This window comes from Thamnophis sirtalis, unplaced genomic scaffold (genome assembly GCF_051295495.1).
Source record: "Thamnophis sirtalis isolate CommonGarterSnake01/CBP01778 unplaced genomic scaffold, rThaSir2_p1.2 scaffold_10, whole genome shotgun sequence".
Classification (NCBI taxonomy): Eukaryota; Metazoa; Chordata; class Lepidosauria; order Squamata; family Natricidae; genus Thamnophis; species Thamnophis sirtalis.
Genome location: NW_028261390.1, coordinates 1,803,597 through 1,829,494, shown reverse-complemented (window position 1 = coordinate 1,829,494; position 25,898 = coordinate 1,803,597). Strand labels below are relative to the sequence as shown.

The following is a 25,898-nucleotide window of genomic DNA, read 5'->3' as shown; positions in this document are numbered from 1 at the left end:
ATCTGGTTTTTACATTCGACTAATTTCTTTTCCAAACTGATTTGGTCATTTCTTGCAATTCTGAAAATGTGCTTCATGGCCTTTGCAATGGACTCCGTTCTCTTCTGCCAGTCAGAGACTTTTAAACACCAGTAGAAGAAAATTCACTATGAAATACATTTGAAATTCACAAATTAAGGTGCTGGCTTCTGGGGGTCAAAGAAGGAAACCAAAGGCTAAGTGCTGAATGCTGATTGGGCCCAGCTTCCAGCCAATGGGAGAGAGGCAGAATTTGAATATTCTGCATCATAAAGGAATAAACTGTCAAAAACTGTCAGAAGGAAAATCCAGCTGAAGACATAAATCTGGTGAAGCTCATACTCACAGTTTAATTCTGGTAGTAGACCAAGAGTCCAGGGTTTGGGTGGGTATCCTGTTCCTATGCCCACTACCCTCAACTAATAGGGAGAGGGAATCGGGGAGAAAATTGGGTCGGGTGGTAACGGCAGAAAGAAGGCAGAACCTGGAGAGGGAAGACAGGGACAGCAACGGGAGAGATTCGATAGAGAAAGGATTCACACACGCTCAAACATCCAAGAAAGAAGCCCAATGCAAGAGATTAGAACATCTTTGCCAACCTATGACTGGGAAAGCCCAATGAATATTGAGGGTGATGTTATCCATTCAGTCATGTTGGACGCTTGGAGATTCTATGGGCCAGGTGGTCTCCCCACCTCTCCCGACCTTGCGCTGCTTCTTCCAGTTGTTCTGCTGTGGCTGGAGTCAGCTTTGGGGGTGTCCAGCCACTGTTCTTTGGCGGCCTTCTTTCCTAAGCGATAACTCTTCCGAAGATAATTGCCTTTCCATCCGTTGCTTCTTGTTCTGCCTTCAGGTGCTTTGGAGAATAGTTTGACTCCCTCTTTTTTGTGGCAGCCCCTCAAATATTGGAAGACTGCCATCGTGTCATCCCGAGTTCTTCGGGATGACATGATTAGACTAGATATGCCCAATTCATGCAACTGTTCTTCATATGTTTTAGCCTCCAATCGTCTTTGTTGCCCTTTCCTGCACTCTTTCTAAAGTCTCAACTTCTTTTTTATATTGTGGCAACCAAAACTGGACGCCATATTCCAAGTGTGGTCTTACCAAGGCCTTATAAAGCCGTACTACCACTTCATACAATCTTGATTCTATCCCTCTGTTATTGCAAGGTGGGATTGCATTGGCTTTTTTGGCTGCACATTGCTGGCTCATAGGTCAGTGATTGCCCACTAGGAGGACCTAAATCCAGGAAAGGAGATATTAGCTAATTCTGAAGCTGTCTCCATTTTGCTGATCAAAATGTTTACCTTTCCACTTACATCGATTCTCATAACTTGCTCCATTCTCCAGCTGTGCACATTGGGATCAGATGTTACATGCACCTATGAAGTAAAATGGCTCCCAAACCACCACCAGCAAAAGGTAAACTATCTTTTCTGCCATCTTCTCTTCAAAATATGTCATTATTATCGTCATCGGATGGGACCAAGCCAGGTTGATTCCAGAGAGAGTTCAAGCAGGAGATGTTACCCCAAGAGAGCCCCCAGACTAAGCACGATGGGTAGCAAGTTGCTTTGGCTAGCGAGATGGGTGGCATATAAATTTAAATCAATAAATAGGTGCAAGTCGTCTTAAGACCAAAATTGGAATGTTCTCGCAACATGGCCATAGTCCAAATAAACCTAATCATGCCAGGATTAAGCCTGAATCTGTTCACCCCCAACTAGGCCCACACACTTTCCTGGCACTGGATCAGGACTTTGACACTGTCACTTGATATTCCTGGGGTCCAGAAGAATAATATCACCAGTATATTGAAGATATTCTCACTCCACACTCTGTGGTCCTCGGTGTTCTCTGAGCATGGCTGTTTTCTTGCAGATGTTTCATTACCCAAATAGTGCACTGATACTGTTACCTAGTTGGGTGATGGAATGTCTACAAGAACACAACCAGACTCAGAGAGCACCAAGGATCCCACCCTCCTCTTTCTCCTCCTCGACTGGAATGGAATTCTCGCAGCTTCTCACCCGGTAAAAACAGGCTTCCTCATTAAGGCCTCCTGCTTGAATCTTTAGGGGGAGATCGGGCTTTTGGGGATAGGATTCTTGGGTGAAGCATTCGGCTGGGGCCGATCCCATTTGACATATTGTAAGTCAGTTGGTTTTCTGTCTTTCTGTCTTTCTCCAGGTCCACCTCCAGCTCCAGCGAAAACTCCATCACGTAAGTACAGTATGCACCCAAACATCCACGCTGTAGGTGGGGAGGCGAGGGCTGCATCTTGTTTGTTTTTGTGTTCTTTTTAATTAATTCATTATTACTTTGTAATTGTTCTTTTCATTTTTTTAAAAAAAACTGTTCACTTTGTTGGATGGTGGGCCTGGGTTTATCCCCGGATGTTTAAGCTCCATTACTGATCTGCAGAAGGCAACTAACAGTGCTTTCCTCCTCCTCTCCACAAACCCCATTCCCTACTAGCATTGATGATGTTTCCCTAGTTGAGTCACGAAACATCTGAAAGAAAACAACCAAATTCATAGTTCTCCCACAACCCCACAATCCTTCTCCTCCTCCTCTCCTCAAAGCCCCCTCCCTTCTCGCACAGATGCTGTTACCTAGTTGGATAATGTAAGTTTCCCTGCAAGCAATCTATTGAGCTCAGAGAGTATCAAGGACCCTCAGTTTAACTCTGAGCCACAAATATTCCCATCAGCACTGATGATGTTACTTAGTTGGGAATGAAACATCTGCAAGAAAACAACCATGTTCAGGAACCTCCACGGATCCCACAGTCCTCCTCCTCCTCCTCCTCCTCCTCCTGCTCCTTCCTTGGAATGCAATTCCTGCAACTTCTCAGCCAGTAAACAAAGCTTCCTTGTTAAGGCTGCCTGCTTGATGAACACTCTGTGGTCCTCGGTGTTCTCTGAGCATGGCTGTTTTCTTGCAGATGTTTGTCTTCCCCTCCCCTGATTTTATGTGAGCCGCCCTGAGTCCCCTCAGGGAAAAGGGCGGCCTACAAATATTAATAAAATCTCAAAAAAAAATCACACTGTCACTTGATATTCCTGGGGTCCAGAAGAAGAATATCACCAGTATATTGAAGATATTCTCACTCCACACTCTGTGGTCCTCGGTGTTCTCTGAGCATGGCTGTTTTCTTGCAGATGTTTCATTACCCAAATAGTGCACTGATACTGTTACCTAGTTGGGTGATGGAATGTCTACAAGAACACAACCAGACTCAGAGAGCACCAAGGATCCCACCCTCCTCTTTCTCCTCCTCGACTGGAATGGAATTCTCGCAGCTTCTCACCCGGTAAAAACAGGCTTCCTCATTAAGGCCTCCTGCTTGAATCTTTAGGGGGAGATTGGGCTTTTGGGGATAGGATTCTTGGGTGATGCATTCGGCTGGGGCCGATCCCATTTAACATATTGGAGGTCAATTGGTTTTCTGTCTTTCTCCAGGTCCACCTCCAGCTCCAGCGAAAACTCCACCAAGTAAGTACAGTATGCACCCTCACTGAAAGCGGCGGTGGTGAGACCCCTCCTAAAGAAACCATCTCTGGATCCAGCTGTTCTTAATAACTATCGCCCAGTCTCCAACCTTCCCTTCCTTGGGAAAGTTGTTGAGAAGATGGTGGCCTTCCAGCTCCAACGGTCCTTGGAGGAAGCAAACTATCTTGACCCCTTCCAGTCAGGCTTCAGACCCGGTTACAGCACTGAAACCGCTTTGGTCGCATTGACCGATGATCTCTGGAGAGCCAGAGATGGAGGACATTCCCCATCCTGGTCCTCCTAGACCTCTCAGCGGCTTTCGATACCATCGACCATGGTATCCTTCTGCGACGACTGCGGGAGGTGGGAGTGGGAGGCACCGTGTTGCGGTGGTTCTCTTCCTACCTCTCGGACAGGTCGCAGTCGGTGTTAGTGGGGGGGCAGAGATCGTCCCCTAGGCCCCTAACATATGGGGTGCCTCAGGGCTCGGTCTTATCCCCCCTACTATTCAACATCTACATGAAACCGCTGGGAGAGATCATCCGCAGGCACGGGATCAGATACCATCAATATGTGGACGATACTCAACTGTATCTGTCCGCCCCGTGCCAACTCAATGAAGCGGCAGACATGATGAACCGAGGCCTTGAGGCCGTTATGGACTGGATGAGGGTTAACAAGCTTGTACTCAACCCAGAAAAGACCGAGTGGCTGTTGTGCTTCCCTCCCAAAGATTCGATCAATATTCCATCAATCAGGCTGGGGGGTCAAATTCTATACCCCTCAGAGAGGGTTCGCAACTTGGGAGTCCTCCTGGACCCACAGCTGTCGTTTGACCACCACTTGACGGCTGTGACCAGGGGGGCATTCGCCCAGGTTCGCCTGGTGCGCCAGTTGCGACCCTACCTGAATCGGGAGGCTCTCACAACAGTCACCCGGGCCCTTGTGACCTCTAGGCTGGAATACTGCAATGTGCTCTACATGGGGCTGCCCTTGAAGAGCATCCGGCGACTTCAGCTAGTACAGAACGCGGCCGCGCGAGTGATTGTGGGTGCACCTCGGTTCACCCACATAACACCTATCCTCCGCGAGCTGCGCTGGCTACCTGTCGATCTCCGGATGCGCTTCAAGGTGCTATTAGTCACCCATAAAGCCCTACATGGTAGTGGATCTGGATACTTGAGAGACCGCCTTCTGCCAATTACCTCCCTGCGACCAATAAGATCCCATAGATTAGGCCTCCTCCGTATTCCATCGGCCAGCCAGTGCCGGCTGGCAACTACAAGGAAGAGGGCCTTCTCAGTAGTAGCCCCAACCCTTTGGAACGAGCTCCCCGTGGAGATTCGTACCCTCTCCACCGTCCAGGCCTTCCGCATAGCTCTTAAGAACTGGCTAGCCCGTCAGGCCTGGGGACAAGGATAGCCGCCCCTCCCGAATGATGAATGTATGTTGCTGTCTATTTTACTATATGTCTCTTTGTCAATGTTTGTCTTCCCCTCCCCTGATTTTATGTGAGCCGCCCTGAGTCCCCTCAGGGAAAAGGGCGGCCTACAAATATTAATAAAATCTCAAAAAAAAATCACACTGTCACTTGATATTCCTGGGGTCCAGAAGAAGAATATCACCAGTATATTGAAGATATTCTCACTCCACACTCTGTGGTCCTCGGTGTTCTCTGAGCATGGCTGTTTTCTTGCAGATGTTTCATTACCCAAATAGTGCACTGATACTGTTACCTAGTTGGGTGATGGAATGTCTACAAGAACACAACCAGACTCAGAGAGCACCAAGGATCCCACCCTCCTCTTTCTCCTCCTCGACTGGAATGGAATTCTCGCAGCTTCTCACCCGGTAAAAACAGGCTTCCTCATTAAGGCCTCCTGCTTGAATCTTTAGGGGGAGATTGGGCTTTTGGGGATAGGATTCTTGGGTGATGCATTCGGCTGGGGCCGATCCCATTTGACATATTGGAGGTCAATTGGTTTTCTGTCTTTCTCCAGGTCCACCTCCAGCTCCAGCGAAAACTCCACCACGTAAGTACAGTATGCACCCAAACATCCATGTTGTAGGTCGGGAGGCGGGGGCTGCATCTTGTTTGTTTTTGTGTTCTTTTTAATTAATTCGTTATTACTTTGTAATTGTTCTTTTCATTTTTTTAAAAAAACTGTTCACTTTGTTGGATGGTGGGCCTGGGTTTATCCCCGGATGTTTAAGCTCCATTACTGATCTGCAGAAGGCAACTAATAGTGCTTTCCTCCTCCTCTCCACAAACCCCATTCCCTACTAGCATTGATGATGTTTCCCTAGTTGAGTCACGAAACATCTGAAAGAAAACAACCAAATTCATAGCTCTCCCACGACCCCACAATCCTCCTCCTCCTCCTCTCCTCAAAGCCCCCTCCCTTCTCGCACAGATGCTGTTACCTAGTTGGATAATGTAAGTTTCCCTGCAAGCAATCTATTGAGCTCAGAGAGTATCAAGGACCCTCAGTTTAACTCTGAGCCACAAATACTCCCATCAGCACTGATGATGTTACTTAGTTGGGAATGAAACATCTGCAAGAAAACAACCATGTTCAGGAACCTCCACGGATCCCACAGTCGTCCTCCTCCTCCTCCTCCTCCTCCTCCTCCTCCTCCTCCTCCTCCTCCTCCTCCTCCTCCTCCTCCTCCTCCTCCTCCTCCTCCTTGGCTGGAATGCAATCCCTGCAGCATCACAGCCAGTAAAAAGAAGCTTCCTCATTAAGGCCGCCTGCTTGAATCTTTAGGGGGAGATTGGGCTTTGGGGGATAGGAGTCTTGGGTGAAGCATTCGGCTGGGGCCGATCCCATTTGACATATTGTAAGTCAGTTGGTTTTCTGTCTTTTGCCAGCTCCAGCTCCAGGGACAGATGCAGCAGGTAAGGAGGCACCCGAAAATCCATGCTGTAGGTCAGGTTTCAGGGTGGGGGTGAGGCAGGGGTGGGTTCCTGCCAGTTCTAAGCTCTTCTATAGAAGAGGATCCACAAATCTACTGTGCCGTTTAGAACCGGTTCCAGCTCCCTCCCTTCCCCTGCCCGTCCACACTACATTGACTTCCAACTCTTTTTAGCACAATACAACATAAAACTTTTTTGCCTTTTTTGCCTTTACACATCAATACTGTCTATAGCTGGCCATTGACAAATCTATCTGATTGACAAAACCAAAGCCAATTTGGCTAGGGTTAACTGTCTTTCTACGGTGGGTGTCTGGAACGCCTAAGAACTTTTGTTGCCCAAGGCCAGCCATTGGTCTGCTGAGGGTGAACAAAGTTGGTCCCAGTACTTGTGCTATGTTACGGTGGCCGCTTTGGGCTGTTGGTCACATGACAGCACAGACTGTGGGCGAGTGGTGATGGCATGGGCTAGGATTAAGGATATCCAGGTTGAAGCCCATCCTCGGCCATGGAAACTCCCTGGGAGAAGGGAAGGGACAGGGGAGAGGAAGGGATGGGATGGGGGGGGGAGGGAAGGGAACGTGAGGTGATTCCATCCCAAGAGAGTCAATGAGCAGTTGGGTCCAAGGACCAAATCTATCGGTCTTTTCTTGGGCTGGATGCCTTGACTCTTCAGTGGTGTGTCCAAAGTCTCCTCCCTACTTACTCAGTGAAGCCTCGCATGGGTGTTGTGTGTATAATTTAAGGTGTGTGGGGCACGTTTAACATCTCCTCGAAAGGTGAGCATTTCATGAAGGCTTCTTCATGAACAGGTTTGCTTGTTGAGGGCCCAGCTCTGGAGCAGTTGCAGATTAAGCTCCCACAGCATATGAAATGCGTCATGAAGATAGTATGATTCTTATTATCTCTTCAGATCGTTTCTAATCAAGGCTTCCTTTCCAAAAAACAGGCAAGCTAAACAAATTTAAAGAATTCCTCGCAGGATACAATTGTGCAACAATTGGCGGACTCATGCTCTTCTGTCTGATTTTGTACACCCTTTGGTATATCAGTTTATGTAAGTTTTTAATTTTATCCAAATAATGAACCAACTCTGAGGGTCTGTAATGGTATGTGGGAATGAGCTTGGGAGACAGAGGGAGAATCCAAAGCCAGACAATGGTTGGCAAAGACCCAAGTTAGCCTCTAGCTGCCATAGGAGCATGGGAAACATCGCAGAAGAGACCCTCCCAAGTTTCATGGGCTGTAAAGGCGAGGGGGGAGAGGTGGACTTTCAGATGCTGTTAACGTAGCCTTGCAGTAAAGTAGAAATGCAGGTAGCCTCAAGTTATGACCACAATTGATCCCAAAATGTCTTTTGCTAATCAAGGCAGTCGTTTGGTGAGTTTTGTCCCCCTTTACAACCTTTCTTGCCACAGTTGTTAAGCGAATCCCTGGGTCGGGGTTCCAAGTATCACCCCCCAACCAAAGAAGGCTCTGAGGCTAGGCATTCCTCAAGGATCCATTTTATTGAAGATATCATGTTGGTGCATCTGGGAAAACCCAAATCTGAAAGCTTCCAGGTTTTTCCAAGTCCCTGCCTAGCAGTGACATGCGGTGAGGTTTATGGCTGGTGAGGCACTGACACAGGGGTTTCAATTTTTTTTAGACTTGTGGACTTCAACTCCCAGAATTCCACAGCCAGGCATGCTCAGTTCCAATTTAAAGTGACAGCATTTTTCTCCTTTGTGAAATACGTTTTCCAACTTTAAAAAAAAACAACACCCCACTCTGAGGAGCTTATATCCTCAGACGTTACTTTAGCAGCGCTTAGGTCTATGGTTAGGACTTCAATGGTTAACTTTTTTTACCAGCCCCAGACTGTGAATCAAATTGAAGATTAACCATAATAATAATAACAAGGATAAAGTTTCAAAACTTGTGTTAACAAGCTATTATTTTAATTAACTTGTGGAAAATTTACCATGACCTCTTATCTATCCCAAATCATCCCAAAAGTTAAGAGCAATTTGTCCTGGATCAAATATCCATGCTTGTTTCTTAATGCCATCTCTTACCAATTGTTGTCTAATTAAACAAAATAAATTCAATCCCCACAGTGGCCTATCTTCCTAGCAAAGTCCAAATAGAAGTGGTTTCCAGATAATAAATCGATTCCTCAATCTTCCTCGGCCCTTCCAAGGAAAAAACAATCGGTCACTTCTCCATTCTGTCAGGCTTCTGGTACTGTAAAAGAACGCAGGCTGGAACTTCAAAGAGGAAAGGTTTATAGAAGGGTTTTGCCATTGCCTCCTTCCTAGGGCTGAGCCAAAGTGACTGGCCCAAGGTCACACAGACGGTTTCGTGACCAAGGTGGGAGAAGATTACATGATCTCCTTCTTTCTAGCGTGGTGTCTCAATTCAACTTATTATTATATGGTAATTAAACCTCTCCTTCAGGTGTTAGGGAAAAAGCAAAACGGGATCCACTTCGGAATTCAGTCGCACAAATTAGAAGATTTATGATTACACAGGATGCTGCATATGGTGATCTTAATGGTAAGTAAAGAGTTCCACTCTAAACGTTCAAATGCATTCCTGTCCCCAAGGCCACCAAGCCCATTTTCCTTCCTCTAGCTAGATTGGTGGGTTACATCGGAATGGAAGGAGCATTCCCATCCATCTGCTGCTGGCCTTGAATTCTTCTCCAAGTGACCTCCAAACTGGTTCTGCAGAAGAATCAGGAGCTATTCGAAAGCCCAGCTCTGCCCTGACAGTAAATAAATTGATTGGCAATCTATTGACGGCCAGAAACAAAATCTAATCAAAGCATGATGGAGCCAACTGGATGAAGCCCAAGCCAAGGGTGAACAGGGGAGGAGATCCATTCATTCGTTGCTAACCTCCAGCCACTCCACCAACCCGATGCCAGTCCGCAAGTCACAAGATTTAGGTCATGGTTCTGAAAGGCCAATCTTGCCATGATTCTCTATGGTTTGGTGAGATTTGCCTCCAGGGACCTCGTAATGGGATCCTTCCTGGGAAGAAAAATACTTCCTAGCTGCAGAGACTGACAGACCGCTTCAGAAGACTGTTTCATGCATGGAAGGAAGTGGGCTCTGGATAGACCAGGAGGCAGCTTCCAATCTGAAGAGATGCTCTTGCCAACGTCGCGACAACACAACATGCGGTCTTGACAGTCCAAGACTGCCGTTGACACTTTTGCCACTGGATGGTCCAGCAGGATCTAAACCATCCCGGAGAGACGGTGACCAGAAAGACAAAGCCTTGCTGGTCTCAGGGACACCACAAAGTCCCTGATTGACCCAAGGGAAGCGCTTCAAGCTGGCGGCAAACAGGCAGCCCGCAGGCTGACGAAGTTGGAGATGGCTCCGGAAAGAAGGAAGTGAAAGTGAGTGCATCGGGTGAGGTTTTTTTTTTTTTTTAACTCTGAGAAAGAGTGCCCAAAGAAACGGCTAAATAGATAAACTAGTCCTTTAAGTAAAAGAATAAAGCGATGAATTTAATTCTTATTGGACTGCCTTGGAAAGTTTTTGGTTTTTCTTGTAATGATACTTTGTGGATTGAAGTGATTGTAACGTTTCCTGTTTTTCCGCTTGAAATGAATGTATTGTTTTTTTTTCCCCTCTATTTTTTACCACCTTATTTTTTGGCTTAAATTAAAACTCTTTTTATTTTATTTTAACAAGTTCTCCCCTCTATTTGTTATTAAATTCCACCAAAGAAAATTAAAGATTTTTGTTTTCCATAAAATTGAGAAAAGTATGAAAAAGTGGAATCTGCCATTCGGAAGCCAGAGTCTGAAGTTTTTTCTTTGAAGCAATGTATCCTTTGTTCATTCCTATTTGATTTTACTGAGTTTGTAACTGAAGGGTTTGCAACTTGCTTAGAAAATTTGATAAAGAGTCAAGTGCAGGTGCTCTTGGAAAATATTTTGGCAAGAGAAGGAAAAGGAAAGAAAAAGATAGACCCCTTCTCCTTTGAAGTGTACAAAAGAACTTGTGCTTAAGTTAACTTTATATACATACACACACACAAACACGCACATACACACACACACAAAAGAAGCTTGGAAGGCTAGAGTGGCAGTGGCTATCATACTCCTTTTTTCTTTTTTTCTACTTCATTTTTTGGGGGGTGGGGGTGGGGATGGATCAATATCCAGATCAGGAAACCTTAAAATTTCAAAATATCCTGGCTGGAATTCAAAATATTTTAGAAGGATTTGGGAGATTTGAGAAGAAGTTGGATAGACTATTGTTTATCACAGCAAAAGATGATGGGGTTGGAGCCCCAAAAATTAAAGAAGAGAATGAAAATATAGAAGCTAAAGACAAGACAATAGATGAACTTATTAATGGAGTAAATATGGGTGAAAGCGGAAAGAAGGGAAGATGGAAAAGTGAATTTGACAATTTGGAGCTTTATCCCAGATTTCAAGATACAGGAGGAAAAAAAGGGTGATAATGATGGAGCTAAGAAGAGGAACCTATTCAGAAATAAGTTTGACAACCAAAGGCAAGCTAATGTTAATAACAATTCAAGGGCAACGAGTCTATTTGAGAGATCTTTTAAGCAATAAAGTGCAGAGAAAAGTTTATAAAAACTTTATAAAGAACCTGAAAAGAGAATTGACACAACAACAGACAAGAGAGATAAGACTGTTTTGCAACTAGAAAGATTCAGGTTGATAATGAAAGTTGATGATAAAAAGTTAGCTAATTTTGGGTGATTAATAAGTAGGGATTTCAGTATTTTGTAGATTGTTTTAGATTATCATTGAATGTTTATTTGTTAACATATAATTAACTACAACAATAATGAAATGATAATCTTAATTAGTATAAGTAACCTGGATATAAATTATAAATTGGGACTTGGTGAAAAGACCTATATATTTTATTAATACATTTTTGTTTAGATCTTGTTATAAAGGTATAATTACTTTGGGTCTGAAGAGAGGAGATGTGATATAAATACTAAGTAATTTCTTTGTTAACCACAATAACAACAAGGAAATGTTAATGGATATTTTTGGTGATTAATAAGAAGGAATGTTAGCATTTTGTAGATTGTTTTAGATTCTTATTAAATGTTCATTTGTTAACATATAATTAACTACAATAATAATAATTAAATGATAACTTTAATTAGTAAAAATAACTTGGATATAAATTGTAAATTGGGACTTGGTGAAAAGACCTATAAATTTTATTAATAAATTTTTGTTTAGAGCTTGCTACAAAGGTGTAATTTATTTTGGGCCTGATGAGAGGAGAGGTGATATAAATAGTAAATAATTCTTAGTTAACTACTATTATAACAAGGAAATGTTAATGGATAATGTTTAATGATATATATTTGTGTGTTGTACTAGTAAAAGCAAATTGGATATAAGGCTTAAACTGTGAGTTGGGGAGGGGGGAGGGGAGGGAATGCTTAGATAACTGACTTTGTTTCAGAATATGTCATAAAGGTCAATGTTATTGGAGGTTTATTGAAATTGTGAATGAATGCCAGTAGGTGGCTGTGTCTTTAAATATAAATGATTTTAGATAAAAACATGTTTAAATAATTGTAATTAAATGAGATAGTAAAATACATATTTTTTTTAATTTAAAATGTATAATTCAATTTGAATGAAGTATATGTAAGGATTGTGGAAGAAATGCACGAAATGTATTTGTAATCAATCGACACGCTTTCTACAAGATGTAACGAAAGATGATTCTTTTTTGTGTTTTTGTTTAGTTAAAACAATACAACGTTTCAAAAAAAAAAGAAGAAGACTGTTTCATGCATGAAATAGAAGGAAATGGGCTCTGGATAGACTAGGAGGCAGCTTCAGATCTGAAAAGATGCTCTTGCTACATGTGTTTCAGATATTGATTTGATCCTGGCGGCTGAGAAGGAGTCAAGAAAGTTGCTTCCATGGGCTGAAAAGATCAAAGAAATTGAAGCAGAGATTGGTAAGTTTCTCACAGATTGAGATGAATAAGAATCCAGAGGGATAGCTGTCTCCATGTCAGGGTTTGGTGGGTTTCTTTGCAATTTTCTAGGCACCATCCATCAGTCCTGGGGATTAGAGCGGTGCACCCTGCTTTTTTTTAAAGTATTGTCTTGGGCAGATTGTCAGCTATCCCAACTTGGTCAATTAGAAAAGAAAGACTCTCGTCGCGACATTACAACGTGTGGTCTCGATACTCTGAGACCGCTGTTGACACGTTTGCCGCTGGGGGGGGGGGTGTCTATTGAGACCTAAACTGTCCCGTAGAGACAGTGATCAGGAAGAAAAAGCCTTGCTGGTCTCAGGGATATCGCGAAATCCCTGTTAAACCCAAGGGAAGTGCTTCAAGCCTGCGGTGAACAGGCAGCCCCTAGACTGATGAAGTCGGGACGCTCCGGAAGGAAGGAAGTGAAAAGAGAAAGTGAGTCCATCTGGTGAGGTATTTTTTCTATTTTGCTAGACTGCCCAAAAAAATGTTTCCTTAAAGCCAGACTGATCCTTAAACAAAAGAAATGGGTGACGAAAATAATCCTAATGGGATCACTTTGGAATTTTTTTTTTCCCTTTGTCATTGTAACTATTTTTGTGGATTTGGTATTTGGTATTTATTAGTATTTATAGCCCGCCCTTTTCCCTGAGGGGACTCAGGGCGGCTTACATAAAACGGGGAAGGAGGGTACAGACAATGGACACAAGACAGTACATAAAAGTAAAAATAGTAAACAACATTCATTCATCATTCGGGTGGGGGCAGATTATCTTTATCCCCAGGCCTGACAGGCTAGCCAGGTCTTAAGGGCTGTGCGGAAGGTCTGGACGGTGGTGAGGGTACGAATCTCCACGGGGAGATCGTTCCAAAGGGTCGGAGCTGCTACTGAAAAGGCTCTCCTCCGTGTGGTTGCTAGTCGACACTGACTGGCAGATGGTACTCGGAGGAGGCCTAATCTATGCAATCTAATTGGTCACAGGGAGGTAATTGGCAGGAGGCGGTCTCTCAAGATTGGAATGGTCATCACGTTATCCATTTCTCCCCTTAAAGTGAACGGATTGATTTTTTTTTCTTCTGCTTCTTGTTGCTTTATTTTTTCACTTCTGGATTAAAACCTTCCTTTTTATTTAAACAATTCTTCCTACTACTTGTTATTAAATCACACTAAAAGCAATCTATAGACATAAGAAGAGAATATTTTTCAGAAGCAAGATTGACAAATAAAGACAAATTAACTTTAGTAGCAACTGGTGGGCAAGGAGATTATCTGAGAGATCCTTCGAGCAACAAAGTGCGGAGAGAAGTCTATAAAAACCTTATAATGGAGACAAAAAGAAGACTGATTCCACAATTGGCAAGAGAGATAAGACTGTTTTGTTACTGGAAAGATACAGGTTGATAATGAAAGTCGGTAATAAAAAATTAGAGTTTTTTATTATTGGTGATTAATAAGTAGGAACCTTGTAACTCCTAGATTGTTTTAGATTGTTATTAAATGTTTACTCGCTAACAATTAATTAACCATAAATAATAATAATGAAATGATAATGGATACAGCGTAATGATATACACATGTATTTTAACAATTTAGTAAAAGATTTTTGATATAAATTGTAAATTCTGATTTGGGAAAAAGACCTATAAATTTTATTAACAAATTCTTTTAGATCTTGTTATAAAGGTGTAAGGGTTTTTTGGGGGGTGGGGGCCCTGATGAGAGGAGATGGGGCATAAATAGTAAATGATTTTTAGCCAATTTTAATAACAACAAGGAAATGTTAATGGTCATTGTTTAACAATATATACATGCTATGGTGTTGGCTAAAGTAACTTAGATATAAATGTTAGTGAGTTGGAAAAAAGGGTGGGGAGGCTTAGAAACTTTATTAATTGACTTTTACTTAAAAGATGCTATAAAGGTGTAATGTTATTGGAAGATTTTTGAAATAGCTAATGAATGATTTGAGGTAATGGCATGTTCAAATAATTGTAGTCAAATGAGAATTGTGGTACATTGATAGTAAGATATACAAAGATTTTTGACTTAAAGTGTATAATCTAATATGAACTATAAGTAATGACTGTGGAAGAAATGCTCGAAAGTTATCTGTAACCAATCGACACGCTTTCTACAAGATGTAATGAAGAATTCTTTTGTGTGTGTGTGTGTGTGTTTGTTTAATTAAAATTAAAAAAAAATCAAAAAAGAAAAGAAAAGAAAGACTCTCAAGCTCATGATTAGCCAAAAGTTCACTTTACTAAAGCCAAGTGGTTACAGCAGAAGCAAAGCTGGATCTGGGATTTTCGGGTCCAAGGCGTTGTGTGCGGGACAAGTGAAGAAACAGGCTATTGCAACAGCTCTTTATTGGATAGCTACATATAAACAGGTGCCGGAGCTGTCTGGCAGCTCCCTCTTTTAAAAAAATTTTTTTTAAAAATTTTCAAACAAACACAACACACAACTTATAATATAAAAACCTCTTCAACTGCATACAGTGTGTCGACTGGTTACAAGGTCTTTCTGCATCCTTTCCATAGTCATCACTTGAGCTTTATCAAAATTTACATATTGTCAATCAAATATCTTTGTATATATTATTATTATACTTCATTTGTTTGATTATCACTATTGTTTCTCCATTTTAAACAAGGTATTCTAAATATGTATCCATTTATATTATAATGATTCATTATATCATCTTCAATATATCCAATAATAAAGAATTTTTTATATCCTATTCTAAATCATTCTATTATTTTAGCATTGATAACATTCTCTGATAATTTTCAATTCCATGTTTTTTCCATTGTTAGTATCATCAACTAATATACATGTATACAAATTGTTATAATTGTTAAACATCCATTAAGCATAGCTATTATATCCTTTTTATATGAAACATATTAAATTTTAAATAAATTTATGTTATGGTATTTCATTACATCATCCTGAAATCATCCAATGATATTACATCTTTATATTCTATTCTATATAGAATTATTTATCTTTTATAAAAAGGTTTTTCAACATCATCATCATCCTCACTTACAGTTTGTATAAAATTTCATATTACCAATCTAGTATATATAAATGCTTTATTATCATTATTAATCATTTATTTGGCTATAGCTATTATTACTTTGTCTTATACATAGTACTCAAAATTTAAATACCTTTAACTAAATTTTATTGTCACATTTCATTTCATCATCCTGTATCCTTCCAGAAATAGTGCAGTCCAATATCTCTTGCCATTTGTAGAATCTGTATTCTAAGTGTTTTCTTGGTAAGTCTTATATGGACTTCTCTTGACAACTTGTTATTCATCGCATATCTTATAAAGATTCGAAACCCTCTATCTGTTCCTTTCATCAGCTTAACTTTTGTTATCGCTGGTGCTTCTGCCGAAATTACTCGTTTCTGCCAAATTTTCTTCCCTTTCTTCATCTATATTTTGACATCTGAGATACAGTTCCAGTTCACAGATCTCTCCTTTCCGTATTTCACACTTATCATTTCCCTCCACTCTCGATTTTCTGTCAGTGTCAACAATTTTCTTATCACTTTCATATGTCTCTGTGGTTTTTTGAACTCTGTCCTCAAAATTCATCATTGTTTTATAAGTATTCTCAACTCTTCCCTCTGTACTTTCTTTATTTTGATCTATAATTTCAAGTTTCTTTTCAATTCTCTCTGTGATTATTAAGATTTTTTGAATTTCAAGCATAATTCTTTGCAATGTTAATCCCTTTTCTTCTTCATATTGGGCCATTTTTCCAGGTTGTAGACACAGCCACTAAAACATCCAAGGCTTTTGCTAGGTTTCAAACAAATTCAGTAAAGTTTTTCAGGTCAAAGCTTTCTCTTTCCTTCAAAAAAAAACACCTGTATAGCCACTGACCCTTTCAGTAAATAAAGCCAATAGCTTTGTATTATCAGATGTTGCCAAGCCTCTAGCCTCTAGACGGCAGTGTTACATTCCTTACCTCTGTTTTTGCCTCTCTTTCTAAGCTCCGAACTAAGCTCTAAGAACAAAAGAAAAAAAATGTTTAAAGGTTACAAAACATTTAATCCATAAATACAAAAAATGGAAGAAGTATAGAGGAGGAACGAAAAAAAGACCAGTTCAGTTTAAAAGTAAGGCATTTGTAAAAAGTCAATTCATAGAAAACAAACAAAGTTAAAGTGAAAAAGATAACACGATAATTTTAAACCAGGGTTAATTTGCCGCTTACTTCCTTCTGTCTTCAATTTTATTTTAACTAAGTCTTTTGGGTTTTCTCTTCTCTAATAATAAGGATTTTTCTCACCTTTTCAACACACTGTCTCTCCTGTTCTGCTTCCGTTTCAGGGGACTGTCCCAACCTTCTGCAGCCATTTTGACTGCTTCTCTTGTAGCTGGCAAAAAGAGCAAAATCGATCAGGGACTTTGCAATGTCCCTGAGATCAGCAGGATCTCAGGATGCTCTTCTCTATCACCATTCCTTCAGAAAGGTTTAGATCCAAAAGGATAATCCAGCAACAGAGATATCTACAGCAATCCTGGAGCCCCAAGATTGATGTTGTGTCATCGTGATGTCAAGCTCTGCCCTCCTGGCACAGCCCTCTTTTAAAGGGAGCTGCCTGAGAGCTCAGCCACTGAAAACCCTTGAATATTCCTGCCTGCAGCGAGAACCAATCTCTATAAATCAGCAGATTTCCAGCCAGACAGGTGGACCAGAGGGAAAACCTATTCCCAAGGTTTCCCTCCTCATTATCATATTCAACACAAGCCATATGGTCCCTTGTTCCCACCCACCCTCACCCCTGGTTACCAACACGTATCCAAATTGGTGCTAACAAATTGTTTGGGTAAAAGTCCCTGTTTTTGTGGGCTGGATGGTTCTGCATTCCCTCGTGTGACCTAGTTGGGTTATAAAAACGTTTGCAGGAAAGTGACCAAACTCATAGACCACCAATGTTCAATTTTAAGGTACAGCTATTCTATGAGATTTTAATATATTTAGTGGAGGATAAATGTTTTTCATACAGGACTCGTAATTTTCTTCCCAGAAAAGCCTTTTCCCTTTTTTTTTACTTGTTTTTTTTTCCCTGTGCCTCATGCCCATCTCCCTCACTTTGAAAACATGACTATAGCCCTATATGCTTTTTTTCTTAAAATTGATGTTTTTTTTTTAAAAAAAACATGGATAAAAGTATTTGCCTATGTGCTCTTCTAATTTTTCTTTCTCTTTTCCCTTTTCATGTGTCCAAGCTGACCTTCATTACAAACTGAATCATGACTGGATGGCACATAAAGGCTTCCTTTATTTACTTAGTAGGAAGACATTGAATTTTGAGGACACAGTAAAATATTGCAATAAAACTAAAGGTTACATAGCCGATATTCTAGGTGATGAGGAGGAGGTAAGCGCCCTCCCTTCTTCCTCTTCTGATGGATTGACTTTGTCATTGACTGAGTTTGGTTGTTGTACCCTTTGTCTTTCGGTCTTTCCCCTCCATTTGCCTGTCCTTGATCTGGCAGAAAAGGACACCAGCCTAAAACTGGCTGTGTCCACCGCTGACCCCTCTCCTGCATTGACCATCTCTGGATAATCTCTGGATAGCAAGACATCTGATTGGAAAGCTGTCCTCATGCATTCAGGCCAGGGGTGCAGGAGAGGCTCCGATGGGGCTTGGGTGGGGTAGGGTGGGGGTGGCAGTCTTAAATCCACAGCTTGACAGAGCGAGAGATGAGGGAAGACTTACAGGCTTAGGAGGAGATGAGACAAGGATTTGACGAACGGTGGAAAGAAGCGGCTCCCTGTTCATCTCTCCCCACGGAATGGCCCATAGAGTAGCTTTCATTATGGCTTCCACGGCCCTGCTAGTTCACCCAAATGCCTCCTTGGTTCCCCCTGGATGTTCCATTGTTTCAGGAAGCTGATCTGCCCCACTCTTTGTGGTTGTACCACATGGGCTGCATTGCTGCTGCTTCTACATATTCCTCCACTGATGCTTCTGGGGAGGCTCCGATTCTGAACGTCCTTCGGGTGAGAATCTCTCTGTCAGTCACTGTAAATGATGTCTGGATTTTTTCTTTCAGGAGTACTTAGAAGACCTGCTACTTAAGCAACATGGTGCTTACTGGTTTGGATTGAATTCTGATAATGAGAGGGTTTGGACTTGGACAGTTAGCCAAATTAAACCTAATAAAACGTAAGTGTCTAATTCAAGTTTGTTTCTTATAGCCTGAAATGTCTTCAGATCTGAGAGAGGTGACAGAAGATGCAATGATTACGTGCATGTTTATATTATTTTAATCAGTAATAGAAAATGAGGACATAATAGTAATAATAATAACAACAACAACAACAACAACAACAACAACAACAACAACAACAACAACAACAGAGTCACTAATCCTGGCTGCGCAAGAACAAGCTATTCGCACAAATGCCATTAAGGCCAAAATCGAAAAATCCTCTGATGATGCCAAATGCAGACTTTGCAAAGAAGCTGATGAAACTGTTGATCACATACTCAGCTGCTGTAAAAAATCACGCAGACTGATTATAAATTGCGGCACAATTCAGTAGCAAAAATGATCCATTGGAATTTGTGCAAAAATTATAATATTAAAACAGCAACAAACTGGTGGGAACATCAGCCTGAAAAAGTCACCGAAAATCAGATGGTCAAGATCTTCTGGGATTTCCGTATACAAACGGACAAAATACTGGCGCATAATACACCAGACATCACACTGGTTGAGAAAAATAAGGTCACAATCATAGACATCGCAATACCAGGTGATAGCAGGGTTGCCGAGAAGGAACATGAAAAAATCGCAAGGTACCAGGACTTAAAAATCGAAATTCAACGACTATGGCACAAACCAGCAGTGATTAATTCCAGTGGTAATTGGCACACTGTGTGCTATTCCAAAAGCACTGGAATTACATTTAAAACAGTTAAAAATTGACAAAATCACCATCAGTCAAATGCAAAAAGCCGCACTGCTTGGATCTGCACGCATATTACGAAAATACGTTACGATGTCCTAGGCCCCTGGGTGGGGCCCGACTAGTAACCAATGCCAAATCCGGCGAAACAACTGGCCTCTGTGATACAATTGTATAATAATAATGATATTTGTATGATTTTTCACCATACTTGTGTCATTATGCGGGGGTCATTACAAATTGCTGAAGATAGATTGGAATATAGAAACTTTCTCTGTATATGATAGAAGAGAAGAGAAGAGGAGAGTTGGAAGGGACCTTGGAGGTCTTCTAGTCCAACCCCCTGCCTAGGCAGGAAACCCTATACAATTTCAGACAAATGGCTATCCAACATCTTCTTAAAGACTTCCACTGTTGGAGCATTCACAACTTCTGGAGGCAAGTTGTCTACCTATATACATAAGTGCGTATGTGTGTGTGTGTACACAGATACATACCCATGTATGAAGGTGTATGAGAATGTCTGAATCTAAATATCATCTCTATCTAACATTCATTTCTCTCTCTCTCCCTCCCTCCCTCCCTCCCTTCCTCCCTCCTTATATTTCTTTCTGTCTATCCATCTATCATCCATCTACTGTGTTTCCTCGAAAATAAGACCATATCTTATAATTTTTTGGCACCCAAAGATATATTAGGGCTTATTTTGGGGAAAACACGGTAGTGGAGATGGCAAGGGACCAGCCCTGCCTGGGTGCTCCATCCTCTGGCGCAAGCACAGAAGTGGGGGAGCACACAGAGGTCAAAGGTGTCCAGCAGCTTCTGCAGACCCCCAGTCCTTTGGCCAGAACTTGTCCCAACCCTTCTATCGCCTTTCAACCCGGCCTCCCTACACAATTCCCAGGGAGTGAGAAGGGTGAGCGATGGGGGAAGGAACAGACATGAAAGGCGCCCAGACTCACAGCACTTTGTTTTGAGTCAAGCTCTGCTGGCGGCTGTTTCTCATTCCGTGTTCGGGTCACTGTTGCAAAAGCGCAGGAGCCCTCCAGGCAGCGTTGGGCTCGTTTGTTTTGGGAAGTGGCAGCTGTTCCATTTCCTTGAAATGGGGAGGGGGACAAAAGGCAATAATTTGGATCCATGTCTCTTTAAGATTCCATTAATGGACGGAGCGGCTCGATTGGGGCTTGCTGAGTGCATGTGTGGTAATGCCAAGAGCCAAGTGCAAGTCTTGGAGAGAGTATATGGAGGGTTGCCCTTAAATCGATCCCTGGATTTGCTAAGGTAGAAATGCATATGGAGAGAGAGTCATTTGTATACCCAACAAATGATATTTTAATGGCCAAAGGGGCTGGGTGGATTCCTGAGGGTGAAAAGCAAGAGCTGCTTTACTGACTGGCAGGTGCAAAGAGAGGACTCTGCCTTATGAGGACCCAGGAGGAGAGAGATTGTTCCTTCTGGATGATAGCTGATACCTTTGGAAAAGGAGGTCAGGTTTCAACAGGGGAAACAGCTTGAAGGTAAGTCCCGCCAAGCAGCAGGCAGAGGCAAGGAGGAGATGTTATGAGATGCAACCCACCATCTGTCTTTCCTTGTGGGGTATACAGTGGAGCAGAAGGATGAGATTGGATGGCAGGGGCCGAGCATGCAGGGGAGAGCACGCATGGTGCCACTCCCTGCATCACCTCATGGCACCGGCACCGGCACCAGCACCAGATGGAGGCAGAGGCATGAGGGGTTGAGGAAGCATAGGATCCAATCTGCTGGGTGCCCGATGTGGCATGGGAAAGCAAAAACAGAACGGGCAGGTGCCTGCGCGGGCCGAATCATGTACCTCCCCACTCTCCTGTATGTCTAACTCCCCCCTTCCTTCCTTCCTTCCTTCCTTCCTTCCTTCCTTCCTTCCTTCCTTCCTTCCTTCCTTCCTTCCTTCCTTCTTTTATTTGTCTTTCTGTCTTGGACTGAAAAAGTGTGGTCAGATGATAGTCTAGAGAGGGAAAATAGTTAATGTTTATAAGCCGCCCAGAATCACTTTAAGTTGAGATGAGAGGCAAATATGTACAACAAACAAATATATGTATATGTATATTTATATCTATGTATGTATATATGTATGTATGCATCTATCTATTTATCTATCTATCTATCTATCTATCTATCTATCTATCTATCTATCTATCTATCTATCTATCTATCTATCTATCTATCTATATCTCTGTATCATCTATATCTATCTATCTATCTATCTATCTATCTATCTATCTATCTATCTACCTATCTATCTATCTATCTATCTATCTATCTATCTATCTATCTATCTATCTATCTATCTAAGTGCGTGATGGAATTACCAGCAGGTCACACAGTAGGCATATAGAGCAGTTGCAAGTTGCCTTGGTATTCCTCAGTCGCACAGGAACCCTGAGGGGGAGGGGAGGAAAACAGCAATATCCAAGTACCACCAAAGGTCCTGAAGAGGCAGCTCAAGGGGATGAACAAGATCCATGCCATCAATACCTATGCCGTGCTAATCATCAGGTACCCTGCCAGTATAATGAGCTGGCCAAAGAAGGACACTAAAGCTGCAAAAACTCTTCACAATGTAGGGAGGTTTCCACCCCAATACCTGGAGACTGTACCGGAAAGAGATCAGTCGGAATCTGCTGAGTGTCAGAGCCACTGCCCTGGATGAAACCCAGAGCATCCAGGAATAACCATTGAGAAAATGAGTTGCTGGGAGGATGCCTGAGGCAGCAGCAGTTGTGGGAGGGAGATCGAACAGGGGAAGCGCATGGCAAGACAAGGGGTATATCATCAACAGCTGAAGTAGCAGAAATCCTCTCAGCGTCTGGAAAGGGCTGGACTCAAAGACAGCCCCGAGGCACTGGTCATAGCAGCAGAAGAACAGGCACTAAGCGGCAGATCCATAGAAGCAGGGGGGCCTTCCGCACTGGACAGGACCCAGGGGCTAGATTATCCACATAGGCCTCAGAGACAGTCCAACTCATGGTGGGAGCAGCCAGGAACAGCACACAGGGAGCAGAAGAACCAAGTAACTGGCACTGTCCACAGGAGCATTGCATGGTCTACAGGTGGATCCTACCGAGCCCAGAGGGGAAATCTCACAGGTCATATAGAGAATAAGAGGACTAAGGTCCTGTGCGTCTTCCAGATCCAGACAGCCAGGCAGCTACTGTCCAATCAAGCAGGCATCGTAGTGGTAGACAAGGACCAGAAGAAAGTGGTGCTGATGGACTGTGATGGCCCATCAGGAAGGAGAAGGATGGGAAGCTGTAGAAGAAGTAGGCTCTGAAGGAGGAATTTGAGAGGATGGGAAAAGTCAAGGCCAAAGCAGGAGCACTCAGGGAGAGTGGCTCCCACAGGTTCCAGGAACGACATCAGAGGAACCATTCACATTACCAGTCTTCACAGCTACCGTGTTTCCCCTAAAATAAGACCAGCCCTTATTTTCAGGGATCTTTTTTCCACCTGCAGGAGGCAGTGAGTGTGGGGGCCAATGGGAGTGGGAGAGTTGCTACCACTGGCCCTGCCCTTTGTCCCAACATCTAGTTTGTGGCCATAACAGAACAAGCTCTCAGCACACCCGGCGTCCGCCCTCCCTGCCTGCTAGCCCTGGTCTTCTAGTCCAACCCCCTGCTCAGGCAGGAAACCCTATACCTTTTCAGACAAATGGTTCTCCAATCTCTTCTTTAAAAGTTCCAGTGTTGGAGCATTCATTTTGAATAGATCTTTATGGTTTCCATAGTGGCTTTCAAGGGTTTTCCTAAGGCATCCTTGCATAGAGCACATTTGTGGCATGTTATGGTGTGGCCCTGTTTCTGTTCCCATGTGTTTGTCCTCCATAAATAGTATGCTCTCCATTCAGCAATAGCCACAAAATTCAGGAGCACCCAAGGAATGGACACGCTTGCTAGGTATTGTTGTCTCCCACTTAGAAGACAGCTCTTGACCTGGTTGGTCACCTCAAATGAAGGAAGCCATCTTGCTTAGCATCACTCTCCATTTTTATCTGATCAGGATCCCAACAGTCTCCAGGCCCAAGAGTTCCATTGTGTGACCCCTTGGCTTGGGATGGAGATCTAAAGTTTGCTTATCTTCAGCATTGTGTTGGCCCTAGAGATGACACAACATGTGGAGTTCAACTCTTTATCTGCACCCAATGGACAGAATCTTGCCAAGCTAAAGCTTTAATATTCTAGCCTACTAGATATCATCTCAGAGATTCTGTGGCTACCCTGAACCTCACCCCCTCTTCTTCAACCAGGACTGTTATCCAGGCCTCTTCCAGGGAAAACTCTGTATGGCCCAATCTCTCTCCACTGCCCTTCCCCTTGCAGGTGCAATTCCATCACACATGGGGATGACACTGAGCGCTGAACTGACGGAGGACCTTCCCCAATGCTTTCTTGCATGGAGCTAATAATGAGGAAAGGACCAAAGTCTACAGTGCCCCACCAATGAATACCCATCAGCCGGTCTTCTCCTCCCACTACCACCCTCAACTGAAATCACCAGTGAAGATGGGAATAGAAACACTCCAGAATTCTCCCCAAGCCTCAATTCCTGAAACAACCAAGAAGGGCGCCACAATCCTTAAAAAAACAAAAAACCAGCTGCCTAGAGATACGTAATCTTTTGTCATGGCCTGTTCAAAGATTGGAGGGGGAGATGTGTCACCAGCCTCACCTCTGTTTCCCTGCCAAATCAACCAGAGACCAACATTTGGAGTTAGTTAGAAACTCCCACTGAGGTGAGGGAAGAAGGTGAATGGACTGAACATTTATTTTGTGCTCCAAAGTCTATAAATGATACTCATTTTGTCTGGAGGACTGACAACTGTTATTTCTTCTTTTCAGATACTGGGCGGAATCGCAACCAAACCTGAGCTTTAGGAGATGTGCAAGAATGACTAATGAATGTACTACAAAAATGAAGTGTTGGTTTTCTGAGGAATGTTCAATTCCAGGAAGAGGCATTTGCAAAAAAAAACCTGAGAACAAATGGATAAACTAATTCTTTTCTGAACGTTCCACAAAATTGTATTTGAGGAGCTCAGTGACAAAAAAATGCCAGTTGCCTCTTAAAAACGCCCCAGTCAGGCGGTGTAAGAGCATGAAAGAACTCCGGGCTTTGACATCAGCTTCCAAACACCTTTTTACATCCTGCCTTTTGGACATTGTCTTATTTAGCAAATTAAGGGGCAAGTAAAAAAGAATGAAAAAAGAACCCATCTTTTTTGTATTCATTCTATTTAGTTCCTGCTGGGCAAACTTTATTGTTTGTAAGCCGTCCAGAGTCATTGATTTCACTGGATGAAATCTGGTGAGAACAGGATGAGGGTGGTGGGTCCATCCTGACGTTCTTTGACCTCTTGGTGCCCTTTGGTACCATCAAGACAGGTATCCTTTTGGTCCAGCTCTGGACTTGGATGATGGAGAATGGCATCGGTTCAGCAATTCTCACCAAGATCATTGGTCCAAGTGGTGTGGAAAGGGAGTGACGTCCAGTCCAAGGGCCTTCTTTTGTGAGGTGCTTCTTGGACTTGCTATTCGGAAGGGACCTTGGAGGTCTTCTAGTCCAACCCCCTGTTCAAGCAAGAAACTCTACACCATTTCAGACAAATGATTTTCCAATCTCTTCTTAAAAGCCTCCAGTGTTGCAGCACCCAGAACCTCTGGGGACAAATTGTTCCACTGATTAATTGTTCACGAAATCTCTCCTTAGTTTCGGTTGTTCCTTCCCCCCCTCCCCCCAAATAAGTTTCCATCCATTGCTTCTTGTTCTGCCTTCAGGTGCTTTAGGTCAGTCCCTTTTTGTTTATCTATTCATCTCTCTCTCCTCTATCACTTTACACACACATTATGTCCCTCCCATCAGCTGCTCTCTGCTGAATTTAGAAACCTTAGCATGCCCCTCACTTCTTGATTCCCATGGAAACCTGCCATGAAGTAGAGGTTTTATTTTTTAAAAAAGCAAACCAAAAGGAATGATTGCATTAAAGCTGTTTCCTGTGTGGAATCCTGAGAGAGAGAATGTTAGGCAGCCAATTAAAGGAATGCTGAGTGGGAAGGTTCTGGAAGGTTTGGCATCAAAGGGGAAGTGGGTGGCACCTGTCAGAGAGAGGCTGCAGCAGGAAGGTGAAGCCACTGAGTTAAGTTGAATAGACCACCAGTTAACACCTACTTAACAGAATAAGAGAGTTGGAAGGGATCTTGGAGGTCTTCTAGCCCCACCCCCTGCTCAAGCAGCAATCCCTGTGTCCTTCTGACAACATGGCTGTCCAGTCTCTTTTCAAAAGCTCCAGTGATGAAATGCCCAAAACTTCTGGAGGCAGCCATTCCACTGGTTGATTGTTCTCACTTGAGGAAGTTTCCCCCTTTTAGACATACCCAATTCCTGCAACCATTCATACATTTCAGCCTCAAGGTGGGTGGGCTCCCATCCTCTCTCTGTCTAATGAAGATTTGGGGGACCAGTCTGCTTGCCAGTCATTTGGTCTCACTACGG

General features: G+C 42.8%; 1 protein-coding gene and 2 long non-coding RNA genes across 3 annotated transcripts; all 3 read left to right on the top strand.

The window, feature by feature from the left end:
- The first annotated feature begins 314 nt into the window (after nt 1–314).
- Nucleotides 315–2,235, top strand: LOC148043727 (uncharacterized). The gene is made up of 3 exons (XR_015697804.1): nt 315–403; nt 1,372–1,443; nt 2,212–2,235. It is a non-coding gene; the product is annotated as an uncharacterized LOC148043727 (long non-coding RNA).
- Nucleotides 2,236–3,482: 1,247 nt separating this feature from the next.
- On the top strand, nt 3,483–7,491 carry LOC148043726 (uncharacterized). Its single transcript, XR_015697803.1, has 3 exons — nt 3,483–3,519; nt 6,389–6,415; nt 7,382–7,491. It is a non-coding gene; the product is annotated as an uncharacterized LOC148043726 (long non-coding RNA).
- Nucleotides 7,492–8,872: 1,381 nt separating this feature from the next.
- LOC148043725 (C-type lectin-like) lies at nt 8,873–24,617 on the top strand. Its single transcript, XM_087723735.1, has 5 exons — nt 8,873–8,970; nt 12,315–12,401; nt 17,684–17,835; nt 18,515–18,627; nt 24,248–24,617. Exons 1-5 carry the CDS (start codon nt 8,934–8,936, stop codon nt 24,402–24,404), a joined length of 546 nt encoding a protein of 181 aa, XP_087579861.1. The 5' UTR covers nt 8,873–8,933; the 3' UTR covers nt 24,405–24,617.
- Nucleotides 24,618–25,898: the final 1,281 nt, after the last annotated feature.